The sequence below is a fragment of the Lygodium microphyllum genome, chromosome 2 (assembly GCF_053477565.2).
Source record: "Lygodium microphyllum isolate KBCC chromosome 2, Lygodium_microphyllum_v1.1.10, whole genome shotgun sequence".
In the NCBI taxonomy this organism is placed as follows: Eukaryota; Viridiplantae; Streptophyta; class Polypodiopsida; order Schizaeales; family Lygodiaceae; genus Lygodium; species Lygodium microphyllum.
This window is the reverse complement of record NC_141136.1, coordinates 101,693,798-101,711,344: the sequence shown is the minus strand read 5'-3', so window position 1 is coordinate 101,711,344 and position 17,547 is coordinate 101,693,798. Positions and strand designations below refer to the sequence as shown.

The window sequence follows — 17,547 nt, the reverse complement described above, 5'->3', positions numbered from 1 at the left end:
TAAGGCGCATTGCCTTTAGGTGCGAGGTTGTTGGGAATAAAGGGCCATTGTACCTTTCATATGTGCATGGGTGTGAACATACCCTTAGCTTATTTGTACTTTCATATATTTCTATCCAAAACCTAAAGAGGTACACTAATCATTGTACCGAATATCAAAGGTGTTGTGCTCACTCTCCTTTCGACTGCTCTCTACTCTCTGTGTGTGTTATCCGTTGTGTCCACTCTTAGCTTTGTCAAGCTCCGTGAAGGTATTGCATTTTGCCCAACACTTTGTGAATTTTCAGATTGAGAGGCATCATCCTTGCTTGATTCCATGTCACTATCTGAAGATATTCTTGTTGTAATGTTCAATTGAATACAATTTCAGCACTAGAGTAAAGCTTTTGACCTTCAATCAAGTGTTTGGGGCCTACCAATTCGAGGGAATTGATGGTATTGTGGTGATAGAACCATTAAAACAGCCTTCCTTCTCGGATAGGGTGGTAAATAACCTAATTAAGCACTTAATTACAACGATTAACAAATTCAAAAAATTGAAATGCACACGTTACCATACAATCTTGGACATTGGACAACCTGTTGGTCCCAAAACTGGTGCCCCTTCTAGCATTTCTTTAACTTTTGTTGCAAATGGATGGAGCACAATTGAGATTCTCTTACCTCCACTGCTAATCCAATTATCTCTTCTTGTTAAAATCGACCAGCAAGCCTCCAAACCAATTTTCCTCTTGGTTTGCTTGTGGATTGGCTTTGACAGTACTCCTTGAAAGACAAATTGAGCCCCAAATGTGATATTGGTTGGCTGACGTCTTGAATCTTCCTGAAATTCTTGAATTTTAGCCATTGGAATTGAAGTCCTAGGCCCTCAATTTTGAGCACACATCCCAAGGCAGCTGTCAAAACCCTAATTTTTGGTGTAAATTAGGATTTATAGCAAAGATTGATTGAAATCTCTTCCTTTGATGGTTGAAATTGCTGAAAAATATTGAGATAACTCGAGAAATGGGTGGGGATGAGAGAGAATACTGTAGAGAGAGAAATTTCAGAGTTTCATAATGAAAAATGCTGAAAAGCTATTGCTGCCCTGCTCAAACAGCCATGGAAGCTGTCACCTACAGCTTAGGACCACCAAAAACACTACTGCCTCATCTTGTATGTTGTCATCTATACCTGATGGACCTTGGGCTGCTATCACTTGTTGCTGGAGGGCTCCAAATTGTTGTCACATGCTGTAGAAGTGATCCTTGATGGTTGCAAATCACATCAGCAGTCTCTTCTTGCTCTCTAATAGCCTCCTCTTTTATCGCACAATGGTCGGAATAGACTTCCACTAGCCCCTAAAAACGTTTTTCCATGTGTATGGGCAAGTTTTATCAAATGGCAGCCTTCTAATGCCTTTTTCTAGCATTATTCATCTTATTAAATTAATTTTCAGAATATTAATTTTGAAAATAAATGCAATAATTATTATAGTACTCGGAAAATTAATTTCACCGGCTAATAATGAAATTGGCTATGTTAATTTCTCTTCCAAGTATCCCTAAGAAGTTATTGACCCTTAGACTAGCATTAATTATTGACCCTTAGATCGTGGAAGGAGAGTCTTACCAAATTGTTATGGGCATGGCAAGTGCTCTTCGAGAGGGAGGAGATTGCTCTCACAACTTACAAGAGAAGAACTTGAAAGAGAAATCGAACTAGAACTTGATTGTGAGATAGTTGGATTACAAGAGAACTCGATTATAAGAGAATGTTGACAAGAGCGTGGCTAGATTACGAGACAAGACTAGAACAATACTAAAACTTGAAGAGAACTTACCTCGTACGAGCCTCACAATTGGTGTTGGTAAGACTGAAGGGCTTGTAGCCCATGACCCCTATTTATACTATAGTCTAGGGAGGTTAAGGGGACACATGTTGGATGAACATTCTCAATTATCTCCAAATAGTGAAAGGTGGCCAATGAAGGAGCAACCATCACTTCTGAGTTCTTTGTAGTCTTCTCCTTCGTGGTGTCCTTCCACTCCTTGTTGGGGCAATCCTTTTTGCAATGGCTTGTCTTGCCATAGATGTTACAAGTAAACTCCTTGGCTTTATTTTGCTTGGATTTGTCTTTCTTTTTCTTGTTGTTGTTATTCTTCCCCTTCTATTGGGAAGATTGCTATGTCAATGCCTTTGACTTGGAAGCATTTTAACCTTTGAGTTGTTCCTCTTGGTCCAAGACCATCGGAACCAACTCCTCCCACTTAAGGGTATCTCTTTGACTTGAAGCAATCAAGGTGGAATGAAATGCACTAAATCAGGGCGGTAATTGAGAAAGAAGTGGTATTGCCATGTCCTCCAAGGTAATCACCTTCCTTGCATTTTGGAGTTGCATGTGAAATTGCCAAAGCCTATTGACATGCTCGCACAAGACTTGTTCGGACTCAAAATGCACATTTGAATCTCCAGAGACACCCGCTTCATACCGGTTATCTAATTGTACCTTTGATCCAATTCCAGCCATATCTCTCGAGCCATGGTTAAGTGCTTGATGTGAGTAATAACACTTGGAGTGCAAGAGAGAAAGAGGAAAGAGCGGATGCGGGTATTCTATTTATCCCAATGTGTGTGTACCTTCAACTTAGCTTTTTCATCTATAGAAAGTTGGGAGGCATCACGGATTGTAGAGCGGTTTGTAGCCTTAGTCATGAGCTCCACCAAATCATAGGACTCCAAGATGGCAAGCATCATAGCTTGCTAGATGTGGTAATTCTTCCCATCAAGCTTCTGATTTGAAGAAAGAGCCTGTAACGTGGGGACCTTACAGTCCATAATAGTCTCAAACTTGGCAGAGGGTGCTTGCTAGGGCTTCCTCCACTCAAACCTAATGAGTTTCAATGGCAGGGAGCGATGAAAACTCAAAATTTGCTCCAAGAGGCTGTAAACACAGCCTTTTCACCATCACCAACAGCAAAAACCTTCAAAAAACAGCAACTTTGCTCCTTTCCTGTGCTTCACCTGTTCACCTCAGCCTCCAAATACTGAAATCACAAACTTTTGTCACAAAGAATTCTCCAATTTAGGTCTGATCAGTCAACCCTTCTATGCTACTTTAGTACCATGTTAGAGTGCAGCAAATGTGGGGGCATATGGACAAGACTGAAAGATAATGAACACAAAAGAAGTGGGAGAGAGAAAAGAGAAAGTTGAACGCAGAAATGTGCAGTAAATGAATGCTGAAATGAAGAAGGCAGATATACAAATGGGTTGTCAAAGTATTTGCTTCAGCTGATCTCTCTTATCACCTGAAAACAATAAGTGAATGTGGGCTGGTAGAAGGCTGGAAATAAATAGCCCAAAAAATGTGCTGCTTGCCCATAAACTGTCTAACCTGCCGGAAATAAGCTGCTCACTATTGATGATTGTTGAAAATGTCCAAACTAGTAGGAAATGCATAACTATGCTTGAGAGAACTAATTGTACCATGGTAGCCTAACAATGCTAGTCCAAGGGATGACTAAAGCTTTAACAAAGGGGTGGGACCACCCATGTCGAGCATGGGTAGCAAGTATTGAAAAACTAGGTGATTGATCAGCTTGTTCAATACGTTTGCAAAATTGTGTGATGAAGGCATAAACTCTAGGTGAATGGACCTAGCTCAACTTGCTCTTTAGTATTAAAAAAAAAAGTGGGCTCCTATGTGCTTTGTCGTTGGATTGATGATGGGGTTATCAGCTAATGCTATGGCACTTTGGTTTTTGGATGACGCTCAGAATGCCACATGGGAATTGAAGTGCCGCCAGTATGCTCCTCAAGTACAAAGTCGCCTTGGAGTGAAAAGGCAAATGATTTGGTGTTTGTTAGTGCTAACTTGAGGATGCTTTGCGAAAGTGTTACATCATAGGGTGATCCATTTACCTCATGGAAGATGGAGTAGGAGGGAGGAGCATGCTTGTTTTCTGGACCCTATTCTCGGCACCTATGATCATGAGGCCAGCACTTTGAGAGGTGTAGATGCTCATTTTCCCACATGATGATGCTTCCCTCTAGATTTGGGCTTAATCCTTGCTGAAGTGTCATTTTTAATGTTGCTTTATGGCTGGTTACAGCCTAGCAGCCAATTGTCTATCTGATGCCATGACCTATTGCCAATAGCTACATTTACTATGCAGTCTTTTTTACATTTGTTTTTAGTTCCCGTCTTTGAAGTTTGGATTGTTGAGTTTTCATGTCACATGCATTATGGCAGTGGACATATACTCTTTTGTAATACATCAATCTTTAAAGTTTATCCATATGGTTCATTATTGGTCATTTGCTCAGCTTGTCTTCATTATGCAATATGCTAATAAAATAGAATTAGAAGCATCAAGAATTCCAGTATTTTCAGTGAAATTTTTAGGCATGAAAATTGGCGTTTTTAAAGCTTAAAATGTGCTTCTTTATGTATTTCATTTTAGTAAAGTCCAATGCGATGAAATAGTTTCATATGTGAAAATGCATTTTTGTAAATATGGCATCCCACCCCTCCGTCCCTGTTTCCTGGTTTTGGCAGCCCCTGCCTCCAACCCTATTCTTGTTCCCCATCCCATGTAGAGCGTCACTGAACTACTGATTGAGCTGTTGTAGTGGGGTGTTAAGATCTGCGTTATACAATAATCTGAAGATCTTTGCCGAGTAGATATCCCCGGTCTCTTAAAAGAAATAGAGGAGCCTATCCTTGGATAGACTAGAGATCTATCGTAATAATAAGTAGGCATGATCAATTATGACTCCAATGAGGTGTGGTGAGATTGCAAGATCTTGAATGAGGTATAAGCAAGAGAGGGGCCAGTATACAATCCACTGCATTGGCAGCATGTCAATGGGAATAGCATGTGAAGGCCCCTGATTGAGGATATCTGGCAAGTCCATTAAGTTTGACTAGTTCTTGTACCATACCCATCTGCCCAGGTATCTTCTATACTTGTAACTTCTCCCATATCATGTGAGCTTCCTTCCATCTCCTCCACCTCCTGTTCTTGGAGAATCTCCTTAGATGTATCATATAAGGATATCTGATGGTTAGCTTTCTTGGCATTAAAATCACCTAGTAGGATAATATCTCCTTCTCTCGAGAACTCCCATATATCCTCATCTAGATCCATGTGGGGTGCTTGCCCCTTGCGCAAGGCTTATCTGGAAGTCATAGGAGGGAAGTAGCATATAACAATGTATAGAGCTTGTTCTTTGCCTCGTACTCTCACCCACATGCACGTGGCCTTGACTACCTGGATCATGTGATATAGGTCTTCCAGAGATAACATTGCCACTCATCTTGAGCCCAACCTGCTATGATTAGTGTGTGCCTCCCTCCTATATGCTGACTCCCATCTGTAACCTACTACTTGTGGGGTTGTGGTGTGTAGTCCCTGGTGTGTCTCTAAGCAGAAGACTATGTCTCTCTCTCTGAATGTCTCCTCAAATGCTCCTACATCCAAACGTAAAGCTTTGTTATAGTTCCACACCACGACCACTAAGCTGGTCCCACAGGTCTCACACCATCATTTATTGCGCCTTTCCATGGTCAGAGCTCTCTCACCTCTATAGAAAGCCATATTGCCTTCCTCTTTAGCTGCTTTAATCCTAGGCATACATTCCTGCATTTGGGCTAGCGGAGTCTGTGTAAGATCATCTCCCAAAAATGCACTCGTGCATTCTGTACATAATGGTGCCTTTTCCTGGGTTTTGGGTAAGTGTTCAATGCTAGGTTCGGAATTCCTTCTTGGTCTCCATGGTGGTGAACTTGGCAGCTTTATGCATGGTGTCCTTGATGTTCATCACGGTATAAAGCTCCTTAGTCTCTTCTTCCATGCTGTCATGTATTTTCAGCCTAGTTACTCGAATGTGAAGTGCTCTCACTTCCTTTTTTGTTCTTCTTTCAGATTCATTAATGATAGCTGTGGTAGATGTGTGTGCTGGTTGCTTCCCTTTCTTGACCACTTCAATCCACTGTTCTCTCTCTTCCACTTGCTTTGAGTGTTTTGGAGTGTGGCAGCCCAAGAAGTGGTTTCCTTTGTTGTCTATTCCTCTTTCTTTTGGAGCTGCTGGACCACTTTGTTAATCTGGCCTCTTCTTAAGAGTTGCAATTTCCTCATCTTGGGCTTCGATTCTTTGTTCAAGTTTCTTGATTCTATCATTCAGCTGCCTGTAGACGGTGTTTAGTGCATTGTCCGAATTCTTCTTGGCTTTGTTGATTGCAGCACCGACCAGCTGTTTGATTTCAACTGGTTACATTTATGGTTGAAATAATGCTGATTGAGCCTGTTTGGCTGTGCAGTTCAGCAGAAAAAGTCAAGAGAGAGAGAGAAGGCTGCAGGAATTATTGGCTGGGATGAGGATGGGAGTCACAGATTGGTTGGGTTTAGGTGTTGGATCAGTTGGGTTGGGGTGGTGGCGACGGGCCTGGAGGAGGAGGCTCAAGAGTTTACTCCGATTAATTGTGCTTAAGATCTTTCTGCTAATTAGATTGATTCAGATTTGAAAGCAGTGATGAATGAAGCATGGTACTATCAAAATAACTGTAAAAGCTGTAAGTTGATGAGTGCTGAAGGCATTTACTTTTGGAAAGGGTCATCCTATTTGGTTGAAACTTGGAAAAAGCAGGCTGAAATAGGGGTCCAGCGAGAGTTGTAAGCTCTGGGGCAGTAATGCCAAGACTGAGTTGTAGTTCAAGACCATCGATGAATCAAAGCATTTTATATCTCTCTTCAGTGTCTCTTACATATAAAAATTCCGGGAGTTTTTTGCATATTTTCTCAGAATATTGTTGAACTCATTATAACCATGGCTTGTGAATTATCTAGAGGAGTGCTTCCTTGCATACACAAGTTTTTCCACTGAAGTTTTGTTGAACAGATTGTCCTTCTAAGCATATGGGTGCTTGCATCGTCTATATAATCAATTCTGTTCATTTTATTACTTTTCTGACTGATTTGGTGGACAGCCTATGTTAAAGAAACAGAGGCTCACAATTAATCACATTTTGTATTATATTTCCAACTTGGTTTTAAATGATGCTGTAATGAATGGGGCACATTCTGCAATTTATCTTGCTTGTTGCATGTTGCCATATGTGGAAAGTAGAGAATCATTTATCTTTAAATTGGACTGCAGAAAGGCAGAAACTGTTGGATCAAAAGAAATGGTGGCCACTATGCTGTCCAAAAGTTATCAATAGAGGCCTCAAGTGACTCAATTAGCACTGTTACTCTTACATCCCCTGATCAAACTCAAACGGTGCTTAGAAAGGTTGGGTAAAGCACATTATTGTTTATTTGTGTTTCATCCCTCAATGTTATTTTTGTTTTATTAATTTCTGCTGCTGACTAATGAAGCTATACATGTGATCCAATATCCTTCAAGCACACTCCAGTTTTACCCTGCTGTCATATGCGTGGAAGATATAATATGATTGAATGTCATATGGTGAAGAAACTTAAACAGAAAGTGTAAACTCATATTACCAAGCATATCAAGATAAATAAAGGATCACAAAGAGATTTCAAACCTGATCACATCTATGTAATAAAGATAGCCATGCGTTTCAAATTGGTATATCTTTTGCTAGCTTCTATTCTCTACTAACTCTCTTAGTATCTTTGATACCTTTTATTTCACTCACTTTTCAAGACAAGATATCCTTTTGCGCAATGGCAAACACTCTTACGCCTTGTACCCCATAGTCTCAGTCCTGTTTTTAAAAAGCCCCTCCTCAACTTTCAAGCTCTTAGAGATGGCATGTACATATACCTTCCCATAAATGGTCTAACAGTTAAGTTTTAAAAAAACAATCACAAGTTTCTGTGCATTCTTCTTGATCTTCTGTCTTCATCTTTGCTTTGTAAAGATACAAAGGTTGTCTCTCTTCTAATGAGGAGTCTTTCCATCTTCTACCTACAAACTTGCACTCCTGCACATTTAAATACTTCGTCTCCATGCTCTCCAGAATTACAAGACTTCAATTTATAGCATTAGGAGGAGATAATGTTCTTTTTTAGATGTGTATGATATTTTGAGTCTTGACCATGCTCTAGAACTTTGGTTGTCCTACGTTATTATTTTCTTTCAAACTCCTATATTCTTTCACATAATTGCATTCGTGAACCAAGACATCAGTTTCCCTCATTTTAGGGATATTTTTGTGCATCTAAAGTACTTCTCATCTAGATTCAAGATCTATCAGAAAATCAATTGACTTGTGCTTGTTGATTTTTTTCCAGTTGCCATGTAAGACACTTTTGTCCAGCATCACAATGTCATCCTCCCCATACAATTCTGAATCATCTGCATACTATGTCTAGAATCTTTATCTCATTCTGCGCTGGCAGCTTGAGGCACCTCAGCCTTGTGGCTTGAGATCCTAAGAAGTGTGAGATTGGCTTTGCATATAGAAGGAATAAGTAGGGAGCCTTAGGATAGCCATGCTTGATTGATCTATTTGATTTCTTCACCCTTCTATTCAACAATAATCACTGTGCTGCTAGCCAATCCATACAGTGGTGAAACACCACCGACAAACTGTTGAGGAAAGCCTAATCAGGCCATTGTACCTCCAAAAGGTCCCATCGATGGTGTTGTAGGCTTTCTTGAAGTTAGAAATAGCACTACCATGCCTTGACTACTATGCTTGGTCCACAAACCACGAATCACAATGTCCTCCTGAAGGGGTGTGAGGGTAGTGGAGAGGTTGGAGAGAAAAGGTGACGGACAGAATGAATCAGCCACCGTAAGGAATGAATGAGAGAGTGACCTATAAATAGGCATAGTGAGTCTAGGGTGGCGTCCCTTTTTGGGGCTGCAAACCCTAAACGCAAAACGTAGAAATGCAAAACGTAGAAATGCAAAAATGCAAACTGTGGGTGAAGGGCATCTCAACACTGCCTCTCAAGCCCAAAAAGGGGAACAAGAGAAGAGTGAGGTGGAGATGCAATGCTACATGCTGAAGAATGCTCATGCAGCAAGTGCCACTTCATCAGTGTTCCGCTTGGGGAAATTGTTTACTTGCCCAAGCACCCTAGTACAAAGATGATGAAAACATGCAATGCATATAGGAGGAATGTCGGACTTTGTGTGGTGCCGAGAACCATAAGGATATGCCCATACTTGATCTCGAGAGTTGGCTCCATCCTGACCAAGGGACGAAGAAGATCCACCTTGTAATTGGAGAATACCACTTGAAAGGAGACCTTTGAAGATAGTCAGGAGACTGGATGAGTTGTAGAACCAGAAACTCAACCTTGGGAGAGAAGCCACTAGCTCCGTGACTCCATGCTAGAAGGAATATGAAGGCCTAGTCACCAAGTCACTGCGAAAGACCCAAGGGCCCCGATCTAGGTAGATCCTCTAGATCCTGGGTAAGAGTAGAGGAAATGACTGCTCAGGAAAAGGCCCAGTTTTGGAGGTGGAAGTTTTCTGCATGCACTCAGGAAAAGGCCCAGTTTTATGCTGTGCGACCACTGTTCTACAGGTCGGTGAAAAGTTACTGTAGAAATTGCATCGTATACCTGTGCGCAGAGACATTGGGAGTTACAGAATCATCCTTGTTGCCTGTTGATGCAAAATTGTCACTAGGAAGTGACTGTGTGGTCAAATACCACATTCGTCAGTTTTGCAGATTTGCCCTTGTGAGGTTGAAGCTGTGTTCTTTGCAGTGACAGAATTTTTTGCAGTGTTCTGTAATGGCGTCTGATTCTCTTTCACAGATTGTCACTGAAAAACTTGACAAGAACAACTTCCAAGCATGGAAGTTTAGAATGACGAATTTCCTTATGGGAAAAGGATATTGAGAATTTGTTGCAGGAAATGAAGAAGAACCAGTTTTTCTTAATGTTCCCAATCAACAGCAAATGCAGGCATTTAAAGCATGGCATGAGAGAGCCAAGAAAGTTATGTACTGGCTGTCTATCAGCATTTCAGACTCTATGATTGTGCATATTCAAGATGCAAGTACGCCAAAGGAGGCATGGGATACTTTGTCAAAAATGTATAGCACAAATACACAAGCCAGAAAAATGTAGCTCAAGCAAGAGTTGCATAATGTGCAAAGAGAAAATATGAGCATTAATGACTACCATATGAAGGTGAAGAAGATTGCAGATGCACTTGCTTCCATTGGGTCGCCAGTGGAAGATGATGATTTAGTTTCTGTGACCTTGAATGTTCTAGGAAAGGATTATGCGCAGTTTCGGACATCCATTTCAGTTCGTGAAAGATTTCTTGATTTTGAGAAGTTGATTGCTAGAGTAGAGAAATGGTGGTGCATCTTCTTCAGGAGGAACTTCAAAAGAAGCTGTCTTCTACTCAAATGCTGGAAGAGGTAGAGGCAAAGGTAGAGGAGGCCGATCTGGAGGCCGTGATAGAAATCAGAATATGCAGCAGACTCAAGAAAACCAGTCCTATGGAGGAGGACGTGGTAACTCTAAAAGAGGTCGTGGTGGATGGCAAAGAGGGCAAAATGCTAACAGCAATGTTGAATGCTACTACTGTGGTAAAATGAGTCATATGGCTCAAGACTGCTATAAAAAGCAGAATGATATCATGAATGGAAAATTGCAATAAGGGAATTATGCATCTTCTAGTAGACAGGGTGATGACAGAAATGAGCATTTGTTTATGGTGCAGCACATGACCAATTCTGTGACAAGTGTAGAAGAAAGTAACGATGTGTGGTATGTTGACTCAGGTGCATCAAACCACATGACAGGTCATGCAGAATGGATACAAGATGCAAGGAAAATGGAAAAACCAGGATTTGTGGAGACTGGTGATGATACTGCACATCCTATTGTGCAGATTGGAAATATTCCTTTGTTTATGCAGGATGGGAAAAGAAATACTTGTCGGATGTATTTCATGTTTCGAATATCACCAAGAACCTGGTTTCTGTTGGTCAAATGGTTGAGCAGGGCTTGCAGGTCAGATTTAATTCCCATGGATGCTTTGTTGAGGATATGAAAAATAGAGGTCGCTTGATAGCAAAAGGAAAGAAGAAGGACAGAATGTTTACATTGGATGCAGACATGCCTGAATGGAGTGCAGCAATGTTTGCACATGGGACCAGTGTAGTTGCAGACATTGATATCTGGCATAAACGCATTGGTCATGTTAATGTACAGCGACTTAAATCAATGCAGGCCCAAAATATTGTTGCAGGATTGTCAAAATTCAAGGTTGTAGAAATGCATAAGGTATGTAAAGCCTGTCAGTTTGGAAAACAGGCAAGGAAACCATTTCTTAGACATGTTCAAGAGAGTAAGAAGCCATTGGAATTAATCCACTCTGATGTGTGGACTACTAAAGTTGCATCTCTTGGAGGCTGTCATTATTTTGTCACTTTTATTGATGACTATAACAGAAAAGTTTGGGTGTATTTTATGAAAAAAAAAAGTGAAGTTTTTGGGCATTTCAAAACTCTTAAAGCTATGGTTGAAAAAAAAACAAGCCTGCAAATAAAATGCCTAAGGTCAGATGGAGGGGTAGAGTACCTCTCAAATGAGTTTGCAAGGTTCCTGCAGGAGCATGGTATAAAGCAACAATATTCATGCAGTCATACCCCACAACAAAATGGAATTGCAGAAATGAAAAACAGGCATATTGGAGAGGTATCTCGTGCCATGCTCAATGAAAAAGACTTGCCAGATTTTTATTGGGCTGAGGCAGTTGCTACAGCAGTCTACATAATGAACAGAACTCCCACTGCAGCAATACATGGGATGACTCCAGAGGAGAGGTATACTGGTAGGAAACCAGATATTTCTCATTTGAAAATTTTTGGTTGCATTGCCTATGTTCATGTGCCAGATGAGTTGAGATCCAAGTTGGATCCAAAAGTTGAGAAGTGCATTTTTATTGGTTACTCTTTGCAACAGAAAGGGTATAGATACTATAACCCTTCTACTCGTAAGTTTACAGTGAGCAGAGATGTTTTTGCTGAGATGAGTAGCTGGTATAAACCGGTAAATATGATTGATAATGTAGATACACAAAATGGTAATGCTGCACAGAATTCACAGAAGCAGTCATAAGATATTAGTGGACCTGGAGCGTCCTCTAGTAGTGGTTCACATTCTTCGCCATGGACAGGCAGATTAAGATCAGGAGAATCTTCTCAAAGCAATGCAGATAGTGGTATGCAGGTATCACGAAAAGGAAAAGAGAAGGTAGATCAGTTCATGTTTGATGTGAATGCATGTCACTCTTATGTGGATGGTGAATCCAGTGGCTCAGAATAGAGCATTGATGATGAGTTAGGTATTCCTTCCATTGTTATACCTGGAGTAAGGAAGACCAGGGATGTTTTGAGAGCACCTGGGAGTGAACCTACTTTGCGCAGGTCTACTAGAGCTAGGTATCCTGTGGATAGGTTGAAATATGATGGATTTACAGCCATTCACTATGCCTATATGGTCAAGGTGATATAAAAACCAGAACCCACTTCTTTTGAGCAAGCCATGGGAAAAGAAAAATGGGAGAAAGCCATGGATGAAGAAATGGATGCCTTGGAAGCAAATGCTACATGGGAATTGGTACCTTTACCTAAAGGTAAGAATGCAATTGGCTGTAAGTGGGTTTATAAGATGAAGCACAATGCAGATGGTTCTGTAAACAGATACAAGGCAAGATTAGTAGTCAAGGGGTATGCACAAACATATGGCATTGATTATGAAGAAACATTCAGTCCGGTTGCAAGGATGGCAACCGTAAGAGCAGTCATTGCTATGGCTGCATCAAAGGAATGGTCTTTACATCAGATGGATGTAAAGAATGCCTTCTTGCATGGTGATTTGCAAGAAGAGGTCTATATGAAGCAGCCACCAGGATATGTGCATGCTGTTCATCCTGAGTTTGTTTGCAGGTTGAAGAAAGCATTGTATGGCTTGAAGCAAGCACCTAGAGCATGGTCTGACAAGATAGGACAATATCTTGTTACTATTGGCTTTCAGATTTCCAAGGCAGATTTCTCACTTTATGTGAGAAAAACAGAGAAAGATATTATGCTACTTGTCATTTATGTTGATGATTTGATTATGACAGGTGACACTGATGAAGATATCCTTCATGTGAAAATGCTATTGAAGCAGAAGTTTGAGATGAAGGATTTGGGAGAGCTGCGTTATTTCTTGGGCATTGAGGTGATTAGATCACCAAGTGGGATATGGCTCTTGCAGAGGCAGTATGGATTGGACATGCTGTCCAAATATGGGATGACAGGCTGTAAGCCTATTTCAGTTCCTTTGGAGCAGAATGTGAAGCTGAGCGCAGATGCTAGTGAGCTTTTGGAAGACCCTACTATGTACAGACGCATAGTAGGAAGTTTGATTTATATGACTATTACCAGGCCAGATTTGAGCTATACTGTTGGATTGGTAAGTCAGTTTATGCAGGCTCCAAGGAAACCGCATTCGGATGCGGCTAGACGCATACTCAGGTATATGAAGTCTACATTGCAGTATGGACTACTTTATGAGACTGGGGTTCAGATACAGTTGCATGGATACACTGATGCTAATTGGGCTGGTAGTATTTCTGATAGACGATCTACCAGTAGATATGTGTTCTCTTTTGGGAGTGCTGCAGTCACTTGGAGCAGCAAGAAACAACCTACAGTTGCCTTGTTGAGCACAGAGGCCGAGTACAGGGGTGCAGCAATGGCTGCATGTGAGGTAGCTTGGTTGCATAAGCTACTTTATGATATGCATCAGTCTAGAGATGGGTCAGTTGTCATTTATTGTGACAACATGAGTAGTATACACTTGGCAAATAACCCAGTCTATCATGCTAAAACAAAGCACATTGGGGTGCATTATCACTATGTGCGGGAGAGGGTTTTACTAGGTCTTATTGATCTAGTTTATGTCAGCACAGAGGATCAGGTAGCTGACATATTCACGAAGGCATGGGGTGTAGAGAAGCTGCGCAAGTTCAGAGACCTGCTTGGTGTGCAGGAATTGGGATTGAGCTCGAGGGGGAGTGTTGAGATATCGAGCTCCGCTCGTGATATGCCAAGGTGACTGTTGTGTATTTATGTCACCGACTTGTCAGTTGCAGATGCGGTTGGTACACCGCCCATGAATGATAGCTAGATGACAGCTATTCTTATCTACTCTAGTTCGTGGCTCAGTTAGTATGCCACCTTAGTTAGTTGAGTTTGGTTTGAGACCCATATATAGGGTTCTTCTATTTCTATGTACTTGAGTTCTTTTTGGCTTACACAACTAAGAAGAGGAAAAGTGTTTTCAGCCTCCACCTTTGTGTGTATTCCCCCATTGTGCAAGCAAGAAAGCTACAAGTGAGACTCATTCCTTCTCTCCCACAATCTTGACAGGAACGAGGGTGCCGTAGCACAAGGAAGACGACAAAAATAGCCACGAACCACGAACCCCAATGTCCTCCTGAAGGGGTGTAAGGGTAGTGGAGAGGCTGGAGAGAAGAGGTGACGTACTGAATGAATTAGCCGTAAGGAATGAATGAGAGAGTGGCCTATAAATAGGCACAGTCAGTCTAGGGCAGCGCCCCTTTTTGGGGTTGCAAATCCTAAACGCAAAAACGCAAATTGCGGGTGAAGGGTTTCTCAACATTCACCTCCTCTAGAAAAGTGAAGGAGGAGGTCTTGGAAAGGCCATCATTTTGGGGGCTTCTACTCATCCCGAAGCCGAAAAGATTTCAAACAACTCTTGTTTTTTGGAAGGCTCCAAGAAAGAAAGAAAGAAAGAAAAAAAGAAAGATATATTAACATCTTTTGAGGCCAAAATCAGCCAATGAGAAAAAACCATGTACAATGCTGGTTGTCACTAGATATCAAAGTGTGACATGCTAAAAGATGGTTAGTGATTTGCAATGAAGAGAAGCTAAGGTGATGTACAAAACAAAGTAGTGCTGATATAAGGATATGACAGAAGGATGAGGTAGTACATGTCTAGCTGTGTGGCTGAATGATATCTCTATATCTAGTTCCACCCGGTCAGGATGAGTGGATAGAGTATGCCATACATCCTGGATAAAATAGTATGAGGGTGGTATCTAGATTGGGCCCTCAACTCTGTTAGCTACTGCTCATGTCGCTAGTGGATCTCCCTCATCTCTCTCTAATGTAGCATTTGTTTTTGGTACCCTTGTATCCGCGGGCGATGTGTTACTCTGATCTCCTCTGCTCTTTGGATTGTCACCCCTCTTTGTGAGGGTGCTTTGTGTGTGGTGATTGGCTGGAAGAAATCACTGAGTTGTGACTGACACCCCCCTCTCTGTGTAGTGCTAGCCTGTAGTAGTGATGTGCGGAGCCTTTGAATCTTGACTAGGAACTAGCCCAGGTGTGCTGGTGTGGGGACTTCATAATTAGTTTGAGGGAGATGTCTCCTCCAAATAGGAAGGGATACCTAGCTCGGATTGCACTATAGGCTTTGCATCTGCAGATGTAGTGCTCCTTGGTCTCCACCTCCTCCTGGCATAGCCTGCAAGTTCACCTAGCTCTAAGAATGTGGGTTGCCCTCTCGGTCTCGATCTCAAGCTGGTGATGAGAGGATACCCTAATTTGGCCAATGGCTACTTGCCTCTCATATGGCATGCATACATTCAGATATCTAGGTCTCTCAATGAAGCCATCCGTTGTAGTCTTTGTGAAGTGGTCTCTAGAGTATGAGATCTTTGGGGAAAGGGGCTACTTGGGTGAAATCCATGTATTCTCTATGTACAATTAGTAAAGGTCCTTGTGCATGATCAAGTTCCTCTTTGTGTTGAAGAGGTGTATGAAGGAAGAGTCCACGTTATACTGAAAGGGGAGGAGATGGTCCATGTCGATCCCATGTCTCATAAGCCATTGCGCGACTTGTGCATACCATGAAGTCACTTGTCTTGCCTCAGCTAGTTGCCTAGAGGCATTCAAGACTCTCCTAGGTAGTCTATCTCACGTGCTTTGTGAAGTTCATGGTTTGAAAAAGGGCCTCCATCATCATGGGGGGTGCAGCCAGGGTTGTCTGTGTATATAGTATGGACTGATCCATACGGTAGGGTACGGTACGTATTCGTACGATTTAGTACAAAAAAATGGGCACTTTTTGGCCACTCTCCTTTAAGTCTACAACTTTCTTTTTTTCTTTCACCTTTCTTTTTTTTTTCTTCTAGTTCTTTCTTTCTTATTTCTCCCCCAGCCTCTCTCTCTCTCTCAAGCTTCTCACACCCTCTTTTTCTCTCAAGCCTCTCCTCTCTCTCTTTCTCTCTCTCTCAACCTTCTCTTTCTCTCTCTCTCTAGCCTCTTCCTCTCTCTCAAGTTGTAGCAAACTTGACTCTAATAATGTCATGCGGTACTGATGGTTAGTTACAGATCATCTGTGAGAGCATGATGATTTGTGATCTCTCGATTTGTTTCCATAGGTACGTAGCAATGCCAGGGGTTCAAACAGGTTCACAAGACATCATAGCTGGTGTGACTAGTGTGTCAAATAGCCACCTCCATGTGTGAGGCTCCTTGAAGTGTGCTTGGTGGCACTGTCTCTCCATCATGGCTAATGCCACGTATCCTTGTGTGAGTTTGTGTCTAGCCGCCTGTGCTATTGTGAATCTCCCAGCAAATGTAGTGAAATTGGCCCTAGGTAGACATATGAGTCCACAACCTCCACCTATCCAGCTCCTTGGGTGAAGATCGATCTCCTCCTCACTAGAGTTTGGGGCTGATGTGTGGAAGATTCGAATCTTGGTTTCCCCAAAATTAACTGTCAATCCATGCTGTGTACAAAAGTCATGAAGGGCATGATAGTTGGTGATCATCTTCTTCCTCTTTGACAGCATCAGAAGATCACACTTTGCTCCCTAGACAGCTGTCCTTCATTCTTAGGTTACTTTGACAGCCCACTACCCAGAGGACTGTGTTTCACTCCATTCACTGTGCTGAGTCCCACAGGTGCTGCTACCTAATTCAGATAGGACAGTGCAGTCACCGTTTGAGCTTTTGTTCTTTTGTGTTTTTTGAGGTTCTCTTCTCTCGCAATGTTTGTCATAACAGTCCGCGTTTCTCCCTGCAAACCCTGCTATCTCTCTGAATTGTCACATATTTTGACATGGTACCGAGCATACTTGTTATTCTAACAGAGTCCCTAGGGGGCCAATATGCTCAAATTGTTTGAGCCCATCATATGTGTGATGGCTGTATATGTCAGCTAGTTCATGCCTAAAATAGAAAGTGGTGGACTAGGTATGGGTAGTGGCTGGAATCTGTGGGTGTGGGGAAGATATGGGGAGGTACAAGTAGGTATGATGTGCTCCAATGGGTAAGGGAGGATGGTGAAGGATCTGACTAGTTCCATCGTCCTGATGGAACCTATTACATAGTCTACCGTGCTGGAGCTTGTATGCTGGAAGCAAGTTAGCGCTCCAGATCCAGGCCACTTCTTCATCTGGTTGTAAATAACAAGATGGTGTTGGGACCCTAGTTGTAGTAGGTACTGGTCGTAGTGAGTACCATCTCCTCTAGTATGATAGTCATGTATTTTGATAAGATGATTAATATAGGTAATAGGGATCACTGCATTGA

At 41.8% G+C, this 17,547-nt stretch overlaps 1 protein-coding gene across 2 annotated transcripts in view; it reads left to right on the top strand.

Moving 5' to 3' along the window:
* LOC148040101 (uncharacterized) overlaps nucleotides 1–17,547 on the top strand; it is a 176,857-nt gene that overhangs the window by 46,380 nt on the left and 112,930 nt on the right. For both annotated transcript variants that reach the window (XM_087696621.1, XM_087696620.1), the window contains exon 2: nucleotides 7,140–7,274. In XM_087696621.1, coding sequence (XP_087552747.1) covers nucleotides 7,140–7,274 — 135 coding nt within the window. The remainder of the gene's footprint in view (nucleotides 1–7,139; nucleotides 7,275–17,547) is intronic.